General features: G+C 39.0%; 2 protein-coding genes across 12 annotated transcripts in view; one reads left to right on the top strand and one right to left on the bottom strand.

Moving 5' to 3' along the window:
* The window catches only part of HEXB (hexosaminidase subunit beta), a 39,367-nt gene extending 28,766 nt beyond the window's left edge, over positions 1-10,601 (top strand). Inside the window, exons 8-14 of one of the 2 annotated variants that reach the window (XM_082457289.1) lie at positions 459-639; positions 1,208-1,294; positions 2,564-2,636; positions 3,452-3,626; positions 4,514-4,604; positions 4,757-4,861; positions 8,804-10,601. In XM_082457289.1, coding sequence (XP_082313415.1) covers positions 459-639; positions 1,208-1,294; positions 2,564-2,636; positions 3,452-3,626; positions 4,514-4,604; positions 4,757-4,861; positions 8,804-8,879 — 788 coding nt within the window. In that variant the 3' untranslated portion in view covers positions 8,880-10,601. Of the gene's footprint in view, positions 1-458; positions 640-1,207; positions 1,295-2,563; positions 2,637-3,451; positions 3,627-4,513; positions 4,605-4,756; positions 4,862-5,239; positions 5,404-8,803 lie in introns of those variants that run through there. The other variant, XM_082457290.1, reaches the window with a different exon arrangement.
* The window catches only part of GFM2 (GTP dependent ribosome recycling factor mitochondrial 2), a 53,238-nt gene that overhangs the window by 920 nt on the left and 32,810 nt on the right, over positions 1-19,508 (bottom strand). For 8 of the 10 annotated variants that reach the window (XM_082457184.1, XM_082457190.1, XM_082457187.1 and 5 more), the window contains 5 exons: positions 19,253-19,391; positions 12,159-12,338; positions 10,631-10,746; positions 6,333-6,515; positions 5,399-5,884 (listed from right to left, as the gene is read on the bottom strand). In XM_082457184.1, the coding sequence (XP_082313310.1) occupies positions 5,756-5,884; positions 6,333-6,515; positions 10,631-10,746; positions 12,159-12,338; positions 19,253-19,391 (747 nt within the window). In that variant the 3' untranslated portion in view covers positions 5,399-5,755. The other 2 variants (XM_082457188.1, XM_082457189.1) reach the window with 2 other exon arrangements.

The following is a 19,508-nucleotide window of genomic DNA, read 5'->3' as shown; positions in this document are numbered from 1 at the left end:
AGGAGGATGGTGTCTCGCTTACCAGAATGTGAAAATCAGGAGAAGCTACAGAAGGAGTTTGGGGAAGACAATTTGGTTTTTGTTAGATTATATTTGAAGTGAAGCTAGGATTATCTAATTGTGTTCAGCAGGGACTTTGAAATATGGTTTGAAGCTCGAGACAAAAGGATTGGGGCAAGGTTTAGATTTGGGAGTCATTAATATTTGAGGTAATATTTGAAATGGGTAAAATCTCAGAGGCTGATGGAAAGGGAAACAAAAGAGGTACAGGGATAGTATTCAGGAAACAATTCTTATTTGGAAGAAATTATCATAGTAACTCTTAGTAAACACATTTATCTTTTTCTGTATAAAATCTCTTTTGGCTTCAACAAAATAAAGTAATATAATCATGTGCAAAGCCGTGTCTTTGTGACTGAAATACTTCTTTAGAAAAGATTCTCCATGTTTCCTTCCAGGCCAGAAAGACCTCCTGACTCCATGTTATAATGGAAAAGAGCCATCTGGGGCTTTTGGACCTATAAACCCTATTTGGAATACAACTTACAGCTTCCTGTCTAAATTTTTCAAAGAAATTAGTACCGTGTTTCCGGATGAATTCATTCATTTGGGAGGAGATGAAGTAGATTTTGATTGTTGGTATGAAAATATGTTAAATCCCCCCCTATTTCTAAAAACTGTTGCATTTGAAGTAGGTGTAGAGGTCTCCACATGAAAAGGGAAGATTTGGGGTAACATCTCTGTACGGTTTTAACTTGGCAACACAACTCGTGAGATGGTGGATTTCTGTAGAATGTACATATGGGTGGTATGACAAAGTAAAAGCTTTTAGGAAGGAGAATTAAGATGCAGAAGGAAATGGGAATTAAAAAAAAAAAGACTAAAGAGTGAACAAGAATAGCTTTAGTGAAAGAGGGTAATGATTAAGTGGGAGAGATTTTTCAAGTAAAAGTCCTCTTTGCAAATAGCCTCAGACGGAGGAGAGAGGTGGGAGGTTAGGGAAAACCATTTTTATAGTAAATCAGCTTCTAGAAAAAAATTATTTGCAGTGGAAAGCTAAGATAACTCATAATTAAGTTTTTAGGTTTATTTTACTCTACAAAATTTAATAGTTTTACATGTGTATAAGATGTTAGGGATATATGCTGCTTTAAAAAGATGGGGCATATTGAACTTTTAATGAAATTTTGATCACTTTTTATTTAAGGGCATCCAATCCAGAAATCCAGGATTTCATGAGGGACAAAGGCTTTGGCAGAAATTTTAAGAAACTAGAATCCTTCTATATGCAAGCGTAAGTTACTTTAAAGCCTACTTCTGTTTTTATTTCATCAATGCCTTTTGTAAAAGCTTAAGCTGTTATTTAGTACTATATTTTTCATTTTCTCTCCACTCCTTGCCAAAGTGTAGATGTTATATTCTTTGTTACACAAAGTATAGATGAAAAATCATAAAGGAGGGAGCAATAGCCACTATTTTCTTTAAATCAATAACATGGTGACTCTGATCCTTTTGCAGTAACTGTTGAAACACAGGATAACAGTCATCTGTTCTAAGAACTCAGCTCAGAGCCCTGGCTGCCCTGCGAAGTCTTCGTCACCATCCATCCTCTGGAATTCAGTCCCTTTTGTCAACGCTGGAGCATTTCTTTTACTTTATACCTGTGCTGTCTCGTATGGTAGCCACAGCCACATGTGGCTGTTTGTATTTAAATTAGAATTGAAGAAAATTAAAAATTCAGTTCCTCAGTCACATTAGCCACACTTCAGGTGTTGAACAGCTAGATGAGGCTAGTGGCTACCATACTGGAAAGTGCATATATAGAACATTTCCATCACTGCATAAAGTTCTAGTAGACAGTGCTGCTCTATGCTAGGGAGCAGTGAACTTGTTCTCTGAAGGGCCAGACAGTAAATATGGGAGACTTCGTGGGGCACATATGGTTGCATACTTTTTTTTTGCATACTCTTATTTTTTAAACAATGCTTTACAAATGTAAAAACCATTCTCAGCTCAAGAGCCATACAAAAACAGGCTGCAGGCTATAGCTTGCCAACTCCTGCATTGAGCAAGCCCAGATTCTAGCCTTTTCCTGTTCAGCTTTTTGTGTGATACAGTCTAATTTTTTTAGCCTGCAGAGCACCTGCCATTGTCTGAACATCAGGAAATATTTGTGAATTGATTGTCAACACTGTTGGAAGTTATTTAGGTGATGTCACAGGCTAGTTTCTAGTCTCCTTTATTCTAAGATACCCATGAAATTACAAAGATTGCTGTTTATACACTTCCCTTTGAGTTGCCCCATCTTCCTATCTTTGGGGTATGCTTAGCTCGTTCATTCTGCAATTGACTTGAACCCCTCTGCTGTGTCAGGTTCTGAGCCACGTGCTAGAAAGAAGGAACCACATGGGTCGCCACCCAGCTTTAGCTAGTTCTGCTGTAAAGCTGTGCTATACTGAGAGGCACCTCTCAGTGCTGGAGTTCTTGGGATAAAAATGTGCATTCTTTACACATATTGGTCAGCTTGTGATCTGAAATAACTTTGTAATTTTTTCAATGGTAGGGTTTTGGATATGATTTCAGCCATAAACAAGAACTCCATAGTCTGGCAAGAAGTTTTTGATGATGCAAGCAAGGTGAGAAGTATTAAGACTGCATTTGGTTTTGATAATATGAGAGACTTAATACTTTAATACTTCCTTGGATGGAGGGAACCCTAATGAAGCTTCCCTGTAATGCTGGGGAAATGAGCTTACCTTTCCATTTGAGCTGTAACACTGAGACCAGTGATAATGGTATTGATCTGGTTTCTTCCATTTACTTCATTCTTCAGCGCCACCTCCTCCTCATCTCTCCCATCTCCCCTCCTCCCCCATCTCCCCTCCTCCCCCGCCATCTCATTTTTAATCACAAATTGAAGTACTTTGAAGACCGTTCCTTTTTCCAGAAGGGCAGAACAAACATAAATAAGTCTTTACTGCTGTTAAGATAGTTTTGTTTTAAGTAAAATTGTCAATGTACACTTTTTATTTTAAATGGCATTTCTCTCTGACATACTCAGAATTCTTTATTTTCCTTTGGGGGCAACTGAGAATTTGCAAGTCCAGCTACTAGTATTATCTTTCCAGAAGGGTTGGTGGCATCCTCAGAGTTCCAAAGTAAGTACAATAGTGTGGTAGAAATGGGATGAAAACCTTTAAATTAATTACACCTATATGGTATCATATGTAGACAAAGGTTAAATATCCAACCTTAAGGTTGATGAAACTTCTAAGTCCCTACAACAAATAGCATTTGATATTAATTCTAAAGAGAAAGGGAAAAAAGGAAATGCTGCTTTTTTCAAGCATCTTAAAAGTTATTTTCTTAGCTACAATGCCTCGGACTTGTAATTTCATCTACTGTAGTTGTGAGACCTAATAATATATATTGTGATTTGTGACTTTAACAGCTCATGCCAGGCACAGTAATTCAAGTGTGGAAAGTGGAGGACTATACTCAGGAACAAAGTAAAGTTACAGAAGCTGGCTTCCCTGTGATCCTTTCTGCTCCTTGGTACTTAGACTGGATCAGTTATGGACAAGACTGGAAACGATACTATGCCGTGGACCCTCTTAGTTTTGAGGGTAAGTGAAGCAACCATCATTACTTGATTTGTTAGGTTTTTTTCCCTACCCTCCCTCCAGGGAATCCTTACCTAGGTAGCATCTACCAACTATCCTCCCTTTTATGTTTGACCCTTGATTTTGTTTGTGTGTACTTAAACAGACCAACTACAATATCATTTTAAACTCTGTGAAAGAAACCACATTCTTCCCTAAATGAAAGAACTTCAAAAGTAGATTCCCTTAGATTTTTCTCTCCATTTTCACTGATAAGACTTGTTATCACTATGCATTTAAAGATGCCTGACTGCATTAACCTTGTATCTCCTACTCTGAGCTGCCTCTCCAATGCAAGACACGTAAGCAGGGATCCCGTCCTGTTCAGTGGCTTCCGGGTTCTGAGGAGGAGGCATCCTTGGGGCGGTGGTCATGGCTGAGTGGCGGGGCTCCAGACTCTCAAACCCCCTTCATTAAGGACAGTTCTCCCTTGTCCATTTTTGTACACCAGACTTTAATATAAAATTTCCTTTGAGGAAAAGTATTTTGCTGTTTAAAAGAGTTTCAAAACTGTAGGTCTATTAGGAATTGACATAACTGTTTCTCTAAAAAGCATTTTCCGAGAATCAAAAAGTCGTAATTACTATAGATAGTCTCTTTAATAAAATGGTATCTTTACTACCAGACTGCCACATTAGTTAACATATGCTAACAAGTACTATGTGAACCATGGGGTCAGCCGTGGCAGTGAAGTTGGCCACCTTTTTTTGTGCCACAGCCATTAACATCTCCCAACGTCCTGCTTAACAGGAGAGAAATGTTGCCCTAAGATAACAATAGAAATCAGCATTGCCTCTGTATATAGGCCTCAAGTTGCAACTACCTAACTTACATCAATGATTTTAATCTAGGTTCTCAGGAACAGAAAAAACTTGTCATTGGTGGAGAAGCTTGTCTATGGGGAGAGTATGTGGATGCAACTAACCTTACTCCAAGATTATGGTATGGAATTTAAGTGATAACATTTGAATTAAGGTGCCTGAGTTTTCCTTCTGCACCCAAGTAGGAAACCACTAGGAACTTCCCCAAGCATGTGGTTTGCTTATTTAAGAAAACAGAAAACTACATTGGGGCACATGTGGTTTAAATTTTAGGCCTCGGGCAAGTGCTGTTGGTGAGAGACTCTGGAGTCACAAAGACGTCAGAAGCCTAGAGGATGCCTACAGGAGACTAACAATTCACCGCTGCAGAATGCTCAGGTAAGACAGACTTATTTTTCAAGCTAGGATACTATTAAGTACAGGGTGAGTTTTAACCTTATTTAGTGTTAGATGGCTTATTGGGTTTTTTTTCCTCTATAAATAGAAATGTATGTCACCTAAGAGGCTGTGATTTAATTAGGAGAAATTGGGAACTATTTCCAGTACCTATAAGGAGAAGATATGCTTGGACTTTAAACTGTTTTATAGATATATTAAATTTTGCTGTAACTTAGAACTCCATTATGAATCTCTTTTTTCAATAATTAGTGGTATGGTTTAGTGATTCTGATTTGAGCTATTAAGTTCCTTAAGATGGAGATGAGTTATATCAATCTAAAACATCTTTTGTTTGTTTGTACTTTACCTGTCCTACAGACGAGGAATAGCTGCAGAACCTGTCTTTACTGGATATTGTGACCACGAGGACAGAATGTAAAAATGAGCTGAAACAAAAGAAAAATAGGGGAAAATGCCCACAATCATCTGTACCACGATCAGCTTGATTTTAAAAATCATGTTTTTGAATAAAAATCATGTTTTTGAATAAAATCTCTTTATTGATTGAGCCTCCATCTTATTATACATTATACATAGAAGACTGACATCTTTCCTGTGAGAGAAGCTTAAAATCAGCCAACCAAAAACCTCATGATATCTATCAATCAATCACTCAGTATATTCCAAAAGACTGAATCTTGACTACTGGCAGTAATAACTTCCTAGATACACAATACAGTTCAGGCACATTAACCTTCAACATCAAAGCACGTTTCTCATTCTATAAAATAGAATGGGCAGCACCAGTGCCACTGTCTGTTTCAAGTTCTACCTTTTCAGTTGTTCTTACTGAAAATGAAGTAGGTAGGTACTCCTGAGTTTCTCTCCGAGGACTTAGGACAAGCCACTTCTCTGGCTGAGCAGTGTACTTTGGTCTTGAGGATTCATGGCTTGATAATTAGACAGCTCTAAGGCAAAGGTAGCTGAGCCTGATGTTAACGTTCGAAGCACAGTTGAATAACCCTAATTAAAATAATTTTAAGTCAGTTATCTCTGCAAAGTTAAGCCTCAAGTCTCTTCCTGCAGAACCTTTGACCATTATCAGGAAAAATTTGGTAAGTACTGTGGATGACAGAAAACCAGTAGTGTGGGTATGCTTCAGAAGTATTCCTTGGTCCCAACATTTGGTAAAAAGACTCTGCTGGCACTCAGGTGCCTGTCCTAACAGGAGAGGCTGGTGGGGAGGAGAATGAAACTTGCCTGAAAGCCGGCAACAGAAGAAGTAAGATAAATGCTTGGGATGGAAAAATGGTCATTTAGGCTGGTGACACACTTTGGTACAGCACACCTCAACCTCTGTGGAGGAATGGAAAGGGACACCCCGACACCCACCACCCCCCATGCTGCCACAATCCCCTGGATTTCTCCAGCAATTTACGTAAAAAAGTACATTTAGTCACAAAGTACCTACCATAATTTCTGCTAAGGGAACAAATCCAATAATAACTTTGTTGTCCTGACGAGTCTGGATTTCCTGAATGTTCCCTCTTCTTTGTGCCAGATCTGCTAGAACAGGACTGAGGTAATCTCTAGTCACTGTAACCTCAAGATTCATCAGGGGCTCCAAAATTTGCTTATCAGCTTTCTTCAGAGCCTAAAGAAATTAAAGAACATTAACTCCTCTTCCTTAAACTGCAGATCAAATTTCTGTTATGAAGGGAAGATTCATAAAAACTTAAATACTGTCCATACTCTTAGCCTAGAGCCTCTAGCAAAAAGACATAAGCCTGCTTTAACACTCTTTATAAGAAGTCCAAAACTTCAATATTTGCTTGTACATGCATGACAGTAGTCTGTCTGAGACCTCTTGTATGGTGTGTTGCAAGGGGATGCTTGGTAAAGTCTCATCATGTAGAGTACCTGTGAACATGTGCCCAGAGACAGAGGGAAAGAAAACGGTTTTCCCCTTCAAAGACTTATTTCTTCATATTTAAACCTCTTCTCTTGTTTTTGATACCTGTAGTTATAGCCCATGCTACAAGTCAGGGCAATCAAGGAGGGAAACAAAGGAGAGAGCTAAAAACACAGCAAGTTAGTAGAAACACATTCTCTATTTGAAACAGACTGAAATCTAAAATTCTGAACAGATAACAAAGGCCAAGAAGAACACGCACATGGAAAGGAAAGAGCATGGAAACTATAAAAAGCTAAAACAGCACAGGGCAGATAGGAAGTGGACGAAAACCAGGGAAGTAGCAGAGGCATAAAGACCTGGGGTCCTAGTCAGACGCTGTCTTTAGAGCATCACTCCATCAGGCAAATTGGTAAACGGATTTTGGAGGGCGTTTGCGAGCACCGTAACTACTGATGGGTTTGATTTTAAAAGCTAACTTACTTCTCCAGCCTGCCAGAGTTAAAAAATAACAAAACAATTTCCTATAAATTCTAAGCCTCTGGTTGGTTGTCAGGTGGGATGCAATAAACTTAAGATTTAGCAGCAGAAACCAGATAAAAGAGCTAGGGCTCTGGAATGTACCCCTCACCTTTATTTGGCTATGGCCGATCATCTCTCTCTGCTCACCTGCCACCACTCACTTAGGACCAGGCGGTATCTTCGCCTATATTGTCAAGTAATGCTCTTCTGTCCCCGATACCTCACCACCTCTTCCCTCCCCCCCACCCCCGCCTCCTACCTTCACGATCATGAAAAATGGCCAGCAGTATATTCTCTATCACAGAAATTTCAAAAAACATAGCACACATATATAGTAACAACATAATCTCAGTTTTTCACAGATTAAGCCTTTAAAATCACTATCAACTGAAACAACTCAACTATAGAAAAATAGTCCTTGAATGAAAACATTACTAAAAAATAATGACAGTCAACAGCAAACAACTAAATATATCCTCTGTATTTCTGCAATTCTTACCAAAAGCTTTGTGCCACTTCACGCAATGTCTTTTAGAACAACATAATGGAGTGGGAAAAGGTTAAAAATTAAAGAGAAAAAATGCTACAACTAAGGAAAGGACTGAGTTCTGTGTAACTGAACAGGAAGTACTGTGCTTGTGGGTCTGTCCTTAGTCCTCTTTTCTTTTCAAAGCCTTTTCTTTGGCAACATTGCCTAGTTACAGAGCATCAAGAACAGCGTCTACATAGCTTCCTCAAAAATTCTAAACTTTACCCAGGCCACGGTCTCTGAGTGCTCCAGCCTTGTACTCCACTGGTCTGCTCTGCAATAGTGTCTAAATATCTTATAGCAACCCAATATGCCCCAAACGGAACTCATCATTTTCTTTTCCAAACACTCCTGTCTGCTCTTTCCTCTTTCTGCTGATGGCATCACTACTCTTCAGTTCACCAGGACATGCATCTTTGATTTCCCTTTTTCCACAAGTAAGCTGTAAGATTTCCACTCTTGTTGCTGGTATCCTGGTTCAGACCTAGTCCATTCCCTGTCCTAGACTCTTTTCCCTACTCCAGTCCCTTCTGTATTCTAATGATTACACTGCTCTCTTCAAAAACTTTAAATTATTCACCACTGTTCTCAAAACAAATCTCAAACTTCTAGATGTAGTTTTTAAAGGTTTCTCTACAGTCTGACTCTATTTTACTTTTCCAACCCTAATTTCACTACTCCCCTGCCTTCTTTAATCTCCCCTTGTCTGGAATGCTGCCCACTGTGCCCAAATCTTCCAAAACATCACAGCTCAACAATTAATGAAACAATGTACAAGCCCCTGTTGTATTTTGAAATAAAATGCTGACTCAATAGTTAATGATTGGGAAGTGTGAAGATGCAGAAACAAAGAACAGCTGTTGGGCTAGGGAACTGGTAACAATTTAGACTATACTGCTGCCACATGGCAGAATCACCGAACTCCCAGTTCCCTGAAAGGTATAAAGGCCTGACACACATTCCTAAGTTGTTTGTACAGGAAGCAGACCCCTGCCAGAGGAAAACTGCTGACCACAAGCACACAGACCCTAGACTGGTTGAAACCAGAAGGCTGATTGATGATGCTTGAAACTTCACCTTGATGCCAACCAATCCCAGAACTGTCCACGAGCTGATCACACCCTGCTCCTTGAACACTGTAAAACTCCTCATAACCCCTCCAGGGTGGGTCACACAGTCTTGAGGGCATTAGCCCTCTGTGGCTCCCTTTGCCTGGCAAAGCAATAAAAGCTACTCTTTTCTACTTCACCCAAAACTCTGTCTCCGCGTTTCTGTTCGGCACCGGTGAAGAGGCCGAGTTTCGGCAACATAAACTTCTTTCCAAGAACCCTGCCCCAATTCCCCACGTCTCAGCTTTTAGGGATCTCAGTCCATTCTATCGAATATTCTGGCTATCTGGCTATTTATTTCCCTTCTAAATCGTAAGCTCCTTTCGGTAAAGAAAAACGTATGCATCCTATTTGCGCCCCTCTCAGTGCCCAGTGCGCTATAAGCACACCACCAACGGCTCAATAAACATATGAAGCGGCATTCACTTCTCATAGCAGAGAGGAGGAGCGTCCCCACTAGATGAAGTTTAACAAGGGCCAGAGTACTTCCATTAGTAGTATTTAATGAATTAAAACAAAAGATTAAGTGTAAGCCCCATAAAGTTAATTCTTCTCTACTATGATCTTAATAAAAAGGCTAACCAAGGCATATTAGATTTTGAAGGACTGGCCCATATACTGGGGCTTGGGGTTAATTTAGAAACATTATATCATTTTTCAGGTTACCATTATTTCAATACTAAAACCAATGTCAGGAGAAACTAAGAATTACTGGAAGGTAAATGTTCTCAACAATTTAATCATGATCACTTTACAGGTAATATTTCTAACATATGCTTAGGCAAACAATATTTAAATAATTTTATTTTTGAAAGTGTAGTGTTTTTTCTTTTTAATCAAAAACTTTTTAAGAAGTATGAATTTGAACTTATATGAAAGAGCCATTAAAGTTCAGCCTTCCTAAGTCAGGGGCTTAGGGTATTTAACTTTATAATTATGGATTCAAATAAGACTACAGAAAATCAGGTCTCAACCACAGTCCAAAACATTAGAAAATGATTACAAAAGCAAGCGTTTTAATGCAAAATCAGTCACCAACAAAACTATAGTATTCCTATACTGAGAAGAATGCATGGAATCAGCATTCGGCACACTAAGGCCCTGGGGGTTAATCCAGCTCTGGTAGATTACTGGGGCAAGACACTCAAGGACATACCCCCAGGTAACCACAGAAGACCAGACTGCTTTATGCTCTGAGAAGGAAAAATGCTTATTTGATCTGTTATTCAACAGGACTTATCTGATTTCAATGATCCTTGATTAATCTTATTAGAACAAACATGAACTCCAACATTGGAACCAATATTAGACGTTCAATGTCCTTTAAATTATAATCCATTTTGGGCCAAACTGACCCCAGAGATGTCTTTTACTCAAATCTACCAAGCTTGCCTCTTATGGCTGTGTAACTGGGATGGGGAAAGCAGAGACACCACTTAAAAAAACTTGCCTCTTTGCCAAAATCAGAGGATATTTAATAACTATCTGTGTCAAACAGTAATTTCTTAGATCCTCTTTTGAATAAAACCCTGGTGATTAAGAAATCAAAGATTCTCCATGATCAAAACTCTTGACTATAAGGCTCAGGATACAAAGACACAAGGTCAGGCACTGCGAACACAGCTGTCTGTGGACTAGTGGTTCACTACTGTCCGGAGAGTCACCTTAAAGCAAAAAGGATTAGGACACTTCTATACCTTTTGTAGGCATCTTGAGACACAGGCAGAAATCATAGTTGTGGAGGTACCGGGATGAATTACCAATGAATGTAAAGTAATTGCTACATCTTGAATTGGGAATCCAAGCAATGGTCCTAGGTAAGGGGGAAAAGATTTTATTAGGACTCAGTATACAGTGAGGGGTTAAATGAAATGTATAAAGAGATAGGCAGAGAACTTCTAGTTTCCAGTTCTGCATGTAAGGAGCTTTGAAGTCATCACTTTGTTGTAAATAATAAGTAAAAAGCAACAATTCTTATTGAATTGGTAAGAGATGGGAGGGCAAAGGGCAAACCACTGTCCCTAAGACTGGAGAGACAGGTGAGTGCAGGCAGTCACACCTGAACTGTAACTGATGAACTGCCTGAGGCTCGGTGTGGCCAAGTCAGAGTTAAAAACTCCAGGGGGACCCAGTCTTGGGGGTGGAGAGGGGCATAATTTTGTGAGCTCAAGCAGGTTCTCACAGTAAATATCAGAGATTCAGGGGGAGGGGAAAAGAATCCATTCTGAAATACTCCAGGCACTCTACTCTTAACAAGGCCTGCCCTCAGGGGAAACTAGTTAATTAGAGCAAAACCTGCAGGGATATTATCAGAGACTAACTGACTTGAGGGAAGTACCCAATTCCAGTCTACTCTAGCCAGCCTGTCCCACCTAAGGGGGGTGAAAAAAACTGAGAAACACTTGTGCAGCTCAGAATCCAAAGGCACAGGCTGACTAGAAGACTGAGACCTAATCCTGGGATTACAGATGCTTCCCCTCCCCTTTACCTCGCCACCACATTACTAAAGGCCGGTTTATAGCAGTCCCTTACCCAGTACATCACATCTGGCTATCAAGAAAAAATTATGGGATGAATTGGGAGATTGGGATTGACATATATGCACTGATATGTATAAAATAGATAACTACTAAGAACCTGCTATATAAAAATAAATAAGTAAAAGGAAAAAAAAGAAAAACTTATAAGGCATATTGAAAGGCAAAAAGCACAATTTGAATTTGAATAGAGAGAGCAAGCATCAGAACCAGATGTGGGAGGGACGCTGAATGATCAGACTGAGAATATAAACAACTATGACTAATATGCTAAGGGCTTAATAGGTAAAGTAAAGGGCATGCAAGAACAGATGGGCATGACAGCAGAGAGGCAGAATCCTAAGAAAGAACCAAAAAGAAATGCTCCAGATGAAAAACGCTGTAACAGAAAGGAAGAAGCCCACTGATGGTCTTAGATGGGACACAGCTGAGGAAAGAGTCTGAGTTAGAAAATATATCAGTAGAAACCTCCAAAACTGAAAAGCCAAGTGAACAAAAGACTGAAAACAAAACAAAACAATATCCAAGGCTGTGGGACAACTATAAAGGTATGACATATGTGTGATGGGAAAAGATAGGGAGAAAACACCACCAAAGTTAGAAGAGAAGAATGAAACAATTTCTAATATTAGGAGGGATTAAATCGTTGAGTGTGATACTAATGCGTACTCTGATTGGAGTACCTTACCTTGGAGGCACGCACTGTGAAGGCCATTTTCAATGGCCTCTCGTGAGGCCTGCGAAAGGTCTTCGGCAACACTTGCTGCATACTCAATGACTGGCAGAAGAGATGATGTTTCCAGTGATTTTGCTTCCAGTTCTACAGTCACAAGATGCCGTCTGTCTCCTAAAGTTCTATCTAAGGTATCTGTAAACAAATCGAATATAGTACCTCAGAGATTTGTTCCAGAAAGATGTCAAGGTACCACAACTGGCAAAATTATAATCAGCAAGTTCAAGGTCTCATGGAAGGTAAAGTGGAAGAAAATATCAACAATGACACTAAATACAGTATAAAAATGTCAGACTAAACAGTTCTACCAAGAAAGCATCTGCTGGGACTTTCCTGGTGGTCCAGTGGTTAAGAATCCACCTTCCAATGCAGAGGATGCATGTTCGATCCTTGGTTGGGGAACTAAGATCCCACATGCGGTGGGGCAACTAAACCCAAATCCATGTGCTGCAACTACAGAGCCCACGCACTCTGGAGCCCGCATGCCACAACGAAATATCCCGGCGTGCCGCAACTAAGACCAGACGCAGCAAAAAATAAATTAATTAATTAAAAAAAAAAAAAGAAAGAAAGAAAGCATCTGCTTCTGTGTTTACCAACATTAAAAACCTGCTCTGAATCACCTATTAATATTGCTTTAGGACTTCCCTGGTGGCACCGTGGTTAAGAATCCACATATATACAATGGAATATTACTCAGCCATAAAAAGAAATGAAATTGAGTTATTTGTAGTGAGGTGGATGGACCTAGAGACTGTCATACAGAGTGAAGTAAGTCAGAAAGAGAAAAACAAATACCGTATGCTAACACGTATCTATGGAATCTAAAAAAAAAAACGGTTCTGAAGAACCTAGGGGCAGGAGAGGAATAAAGACACAGACATAGAGAATGGACTTGAGGACACAGGGAGGGGGAAGGGTAAGGTGCGATGAAGGGAGAGAGTGGCACAGACATATATATACTACCAAATGTAAAATAGCTAGCTAGTGGGAAGCAGCCGCATGGCACAGGGCGATCAGCTCGGTGCTTTGTGACCACCTAGAGGGGTGGGATAGGGAGAGTGGGAGGGAGATGCAAGAGGGAGGAGATATGGGGATACATGTATATGTATAGCTGATTCACGTTGTTTTAAAGCAGAAACTAACACGCCATTGTAAAGCAAGTATACTCCAATAAAGATGTTAAAAAAAAAAAAAGAATCCGCCTGCCAATACAGAGGACACGGGTTCAATCCATAGTCTGGGAAGATCCCACATGCTGTGGAGCACTAAGCCTGTGCGCCACAACTACTGAGCCTGAGCTCTAGAGCCCGTGAACCATAACTACTGAGCCCATGCTCCACAACTACTGAAGCCCTCGCATTCTAGGGCCCACGTGCCTCAACTACTGAGCCCACGTGCTGCAACTACTGAAGCCTGCATGCCTAGAGCCCATGCTCTGCAACAAGAGAAGCCACCGCAATGAGAAGCCTGTACACCACAACAAAGAGTAGCCCCTGCTCGCCACAACTAGAGAAAGCCCGCATGCAGCAACGAAGACCTAGCGCAGCCAAAAAATTAAAAAAAAAAAAAAAAAATTGCTTCAGTGTTAGGGTGTGTTGAGGCAGCTGATCACACAAATTTTGTTATGCAGATTACACTTTTAAACATTTCTTATGTGGCTGATATTCTTCTAAACACAAAATTTTTATTTAAAAGTAAAAGAGTATAAACGGTTATCTAATGAAAATTAAAAGGCTTTTCCCTGCCAACCAACGAAGTTAAATTTCATACACTCTTCCAGCAATATTTTATGTATTGGGTTTGGCCAAAAAGTTCGTTTGGGTTTTTCCATAAGCTGGTACGGAAAAACCCAACAAACTTTTTTTTTTTTTTAAATATTTATTTATTTGGTTGCACTGGGTCTTACTTGTGGCAGGCAGGCTCCTTAGTTGTGGCATGCAAACTCTTAGTTGTGGCACGCACGTTGGATCTAGCTCCCTGACCAGGGATCAAACCTGGGTCCCCTGCATTGGGAGTGCAGAGTCTTATCCACTTCCACCACCAGGGAAGTCCCCCGAATGAACTTTTTGGCCAACCCAACATTTAATGTTTACGATTCTTCCCCAAAAACTAGTGATCTATTTGTAAAAATGAAAATAGACTCCCTCATTAGCTAACAACCAATAGCTGTCAGTGAAACCGAGTGAGGCCCTGTGGGGCTCCAAGGCATGGAGGCCCTTTTGTCCCCCATTTCTTGAAGGCAAGACTCCAGCCTCCATGACCTTCCCTTAGTTCCAAAGGGCAGATTCGAACAGTTGCTAATCAAGGGAGGAAGCAGCCAAGAAACCACTTGAGGCAAGATTAAAGGGACCAGAGAAGCTCCTCAAGATTAGGAGACCACCTGAAGACGAGATGAAGGGAGTGCAAGCCCTGTGTACACCATGATGTTGTCAGAGACCCCACCTTTGAACCACTGTTATAAAACCCTCATCAAATCCTCCCAGGTTGGGACACATAGTTTTTCAAGGCAGGAGCCTGCTGTGTCCCCCTTTGCCTGGCAAAGTAATAAGGCTATCCTTTTCTACTTCACCCAAAACTCTGTCTCTGAGATTTGATTTGGCACCAGTATACAGAGAAGTTGAGCTTTCGGCAACATCACCAATCTCCAAGATTTTACTAAGACAAAACTATGCTGTATTTATGTGAGTGACCATGGAACACGGTGACTCATGGCCCAAATTCAAAACTAAGAACTAATTATGCTCTATAATTCCTCTTCATAATTCCTTTTATATTATGAAATATAAAACTTTTATATTATGAAATATTTTATACTTAAAAATACATGCATAACCTAAAAACAAAATGAACATTCATGAAACCTAATACTACTAAAAAAAAAGAACATTACCAGTAACCTAGAAGCCTTCTGAAGAAACAACCACTATCATGATGTTGTATTTAAACATTCATATGGTTTTCTTTAGAGTTGTATCACAGATGCAGGTATCCCTAAACAATATAGTTTACTTCTGCTTTGTTTTGAATATGTTATTATACTGCATGTATTCAGCAAGTTGCTCTTTTCTGCTTCACATCTGTGGGTCATCTGGGCTGACACCTGGTGATGTAGTACATTCTTTTTCACTGTTATATAGTATTCTATTATAGGAACAGAGTACAATTTATCCACTATGTCCATAAATATTCGGATTTTTTTCACCTAAAGTTTTGTTTTATTACAATGCTATTATGAAGGTTCTTGTATCTGTCTCTCAATGTACATGTGTAAGATTTTCTCTAGGGCATATACTTACTAGTGGAACTGCTGAGTAGTAAGGTCTGCACATAGTCAACTTCATAAGAAAGTTGCCACACTATTTTCATAGTGGTTATATAATTTACACTCCCACCAGAAGTTTTTGTAAAACTTTCCATTGCTCAACATCTCACCAACACTTGGCATTGTCAGATTTGCATTTGTGCCAATTTTGTTGGCATAAAATGCCATCTTGTCCTTTTAACTTGCATGATCCTAATCATTACTGAGACTGAGAATCTTTTAATATGTTCACGGGCCGTTGGGGTATCCTCTTTTGTGAAATGTCTGTTCAATCTTTTTTGCTCACTTTTCTACTTGGTTGGTTGTCATGCTTTTATTCATCTTTTGAAGTTCTTTATATATTCTGGATACTAATCTGTCAGTTTTATATGAGGCAAATATCTTCTCTCAGCTTTTGGCTTGTCTTTTTGCTTTCTTTATAGTGTATTCGAATAAATTCTTAATTTCAATAATATCTTTAGTAATTTTTTAGTTCATAGTTTCAACCTTATCTGGTCAGTAAAACAATTCTCCTATATTGTCTTCCAAAAATTCGAAGGTTTCCCTTTCATAAAGTTTTGGGGTTTTTCTTTTTTTTCTTTTTTGCATATATTATTAGCATTTATTCTCTTTATTCTTTTGTGCTCTAAGGGAGATTTCCAACTCTTCTTTCATATTTAGGCTTTTAAATTCACCTGGAATTGACTTTTGTATACAGTATGAGGTAGGAATCTAAATCTTTTTCCATATGAATAATTATCCCAGGCCCCTTTATTGAGTATCAGTCCACCCTTTCTCACTGAGCTGCAATATCACTGATGTAAATCCAATTTCCACATAGATATGAGTCTGTTTCTAGGCTTTCTGGTTTGTTCCACTGGTATATTTGTCTATTCTTAGCTTGATTTGTGTCATAATGACTATGGCTTTATAATAAGTATTTATGTCTGATACACTTCTTTGGGTAGAACTGGTATCTTCATGATATTTAGTCTTATCTATGAATAGTATGGTTTTCCATTTAACTTAGGTCTTCTTTAATGTCTGTACCTTTTTATAATTTTCTAGATGTACACAAATGTAATCTGCTCCTCATCAGTGACGTGATCATTAGTGATCTGACTGTCCAGTCAGGGTGTGGTCTGATTGCTGCAGCATCTGGTTACTAGTTTTCACCTTGTAACTAATAAGCAATCTAGAGTGAGACACTCGAAGACCATGCAAATATGCTGCTCAACAATGTACTCAATATTAAGCATTCATCATAATTACAAGATGACAATTTCTTATTCCAGCCCTCCTCCTCAACATCTAACAGTCAGCATTTGGCACTTCAGTGTAAGGAAGAAGAGTCTCTTCTTCTTTTTGATCTATCATCAGTATGGACTCATGAATTCCAACTTTTTCTCAGTGGTCTATGATTATTGTTCGTAATTATTTTGGAGTTCAAATTAACCCAGATTTAGCCAGTGGAGCCTCTTTGGGTTGGTTCCTGTGTCCTTATGACACATCCCCATCATTTTTTTGAGCATTTCCTTTCTTTCTCAGATAACATGATGTTCTGTTGCCTGCTTATTTTTGATAGTCTCCTATTTCTTACTTATACTTTCTATCCCCTTTCTTATTTCTTCAAAAATAATACTTATTTTATACTCGGCATATAATTCTAGTATCAGAAGCCTTTGCTGGTCTGCCTGTGATGTTTATTGTTTCTGCTGCCTTTTTTGCTCATTGTGCCTTTGCTCAAGGTTTTATGATTTAAAAAAAAAATTTTTTTTGCGGGGGGGCTTCCCGGGTGGCACAGTGGTTAAGAATCTGCTTGCCAATGCAGGAGACACGGGTTCGAGCCCCTGGTCAGGGAAGATCCCACATGCCGCGGAGCAACTAAGCCCGTGCACCACAACTACTGAGCCCTCAAGCCACAACTACTGAAGCTCATGCACCTAGAGCCCGTGCTCCGCAACAAAGAGAAGCCATAGCAATGAGAAGCCCGTGCACCGCAACGAAGAGTAGCCCCCACTTGTCGTAACTAGAAAAAGCCCACGCGCAGCAACGGAGACCCAACAGAGCCAAAAATAAATAAATAAATAGGTAAATTTATTAAAAAAAATTTTTTTAAATTGTGAGTTCATATTCCTTTGTGGGATTTTCTTTGAGGCCTGGATTGAGGATACATTTATCTAAAGAGGCCCTACATTTGTTTTCTCCAGGTTCTTTGGTATATTACCAATCCATGAGCACTTTACACTAAATTCTTCTCTGGAGTTTTTCAGGTCACATTGGTTCTATGAATTTAGGCTGAAAATGCTATCAGAAGCCTACAGTTACAAATTCTCAGAAATTTTGCCCCTTTGCCCCACAGTCAGTCAGACAAGTTTCCTTGTCCTCTTCTTTTATGGAGAAGATTTTCCTCATTACTTCCATGAGGATGTGGCCCTCAAGTTCTAGGTTAGACATGACCACAGATTTCTCCAAGATAGCTAGTGGCTTAGGTGCTGGCTTATTTTCCAAGATTCCTGCTCCGGTTTCCTTTTTGGCCTCTGGAAATTTCCATTACATTCTAACCATCTCAGACATTAATTTAAAAGATGTTATTTATATTTTCCCAGAATTTTTAGTTTTTCCAGATATTAAGTCCAGAAAGAGAAATCATCATGTCATTTGCCCCTATATACTGCTTGTTTAATTTCTCAAGTTTCAATGAAAAATAACCACCTGGCCTTTTTAGAAATTGCTGAGTTGCTTAAAAGTTCCTAGTTATCCTAAACATATCTTTTCTATTTTTTTCACAAACCTGCCCATGTTTCCTCCTTCAGGGGCGATAGGAATGATTGTCATGTTCTTTTGTTTAAGGGAACCAAATTGAAATTATCATATGTAGAAAAATCATGAATTCTTACATTTTGGGACAGAAATATAAAAAGTGCACTTTCTTAAGAATACCATCAGCACAGGATTACCATACTTACTAAATAGTGGAAATTATTTTCCACTCTATTTTTGTTTGTTTTTTTCTTTTTAAATTTTAAAGTTTTATGTCTTATTTTATTGAGATATAATTGACATACAGCACTGCAGGAGTTTAAGGTGTACAACATGATTTAAGTTACGTAGATCACGAAATGATCACCACAGAAAGTTTAGTGAACATCCATCATCTCATATAGGCACAACGTTAAAGAAATAGAAAAAAAATTTTTTCCTTGTGATGAGAACTCTTAGGATTTACTCTCTTAACTTCCATTTATAACGTACAGCAGTATTAATTATCTTTATCATGTCATATATCGTATCACTAGTACTTATTTATCTTATAACTGGAAGTTTGTACCCTTTGACTACCTTCATCTAATTCTACCTTCCCCACCCCCCATTTCCACTCACTTTATAGAGTAAAATTGACACACCAAGTTCAAACTGTTATTCTCCTGCTGGTAGTGAGGACTGGGATGAGCTGTCTACTTCAATGGCCGATCCCACTGCACACTTGCTTGGTGAGTGGCTCAGCCAATATATGTAATAAATGAGTTGTAATGAAATAGAGCTGTGTCTAAAACAAACAAATGCTAAAGAACAAGAAAACACACACATAAAACCTGTCCCCACTGATGGAAGACACTAGTGACTATGAACCCTGCCTTATGCAACTGAACTAAGAGATTCAGAAAACAGGTCCTGGAGAAAAAGAGAGCAACAGAACCAGCCAATTCTAAATGTTGTGAATTCGAAATGTTGTATTTTTTACCTGTGGCACGAACTGAATTTAGGATGGTCTCTCGGTATGCCACCTGGAGGGGCCCTAGATAGGTTTCCAGTCCATATTCCCTCTTGATTCGGTCATGAATTATCTCAATATGTAACTCCCCCATGCCACAAAGGATAGTCTGGTTAAAAGAGGAAGAAAACAAAGACCAAGGAAAAAATTAAGTTTATCACAAAATACTAATAAAGGTATATCAATATATTTTTTCATTACTTACAAAATGAATTTCTGTAATTTT

This window comes from Balaenoptera physalus, assembly GCF_965194825.1.
Source record: "Balaenoptera physalus genome assembly, chromosome: 3".
Taxonomy (NCBI): Eukaryota; Metazoa; Chordata; class Mammalia; order Artiodactyla; family Balaenopteridae; genus Balaenoptera; species Balaenoptera physalus.
This window is presented reverse-complemented; position numbering and strand designations above follow the sequence as displayed.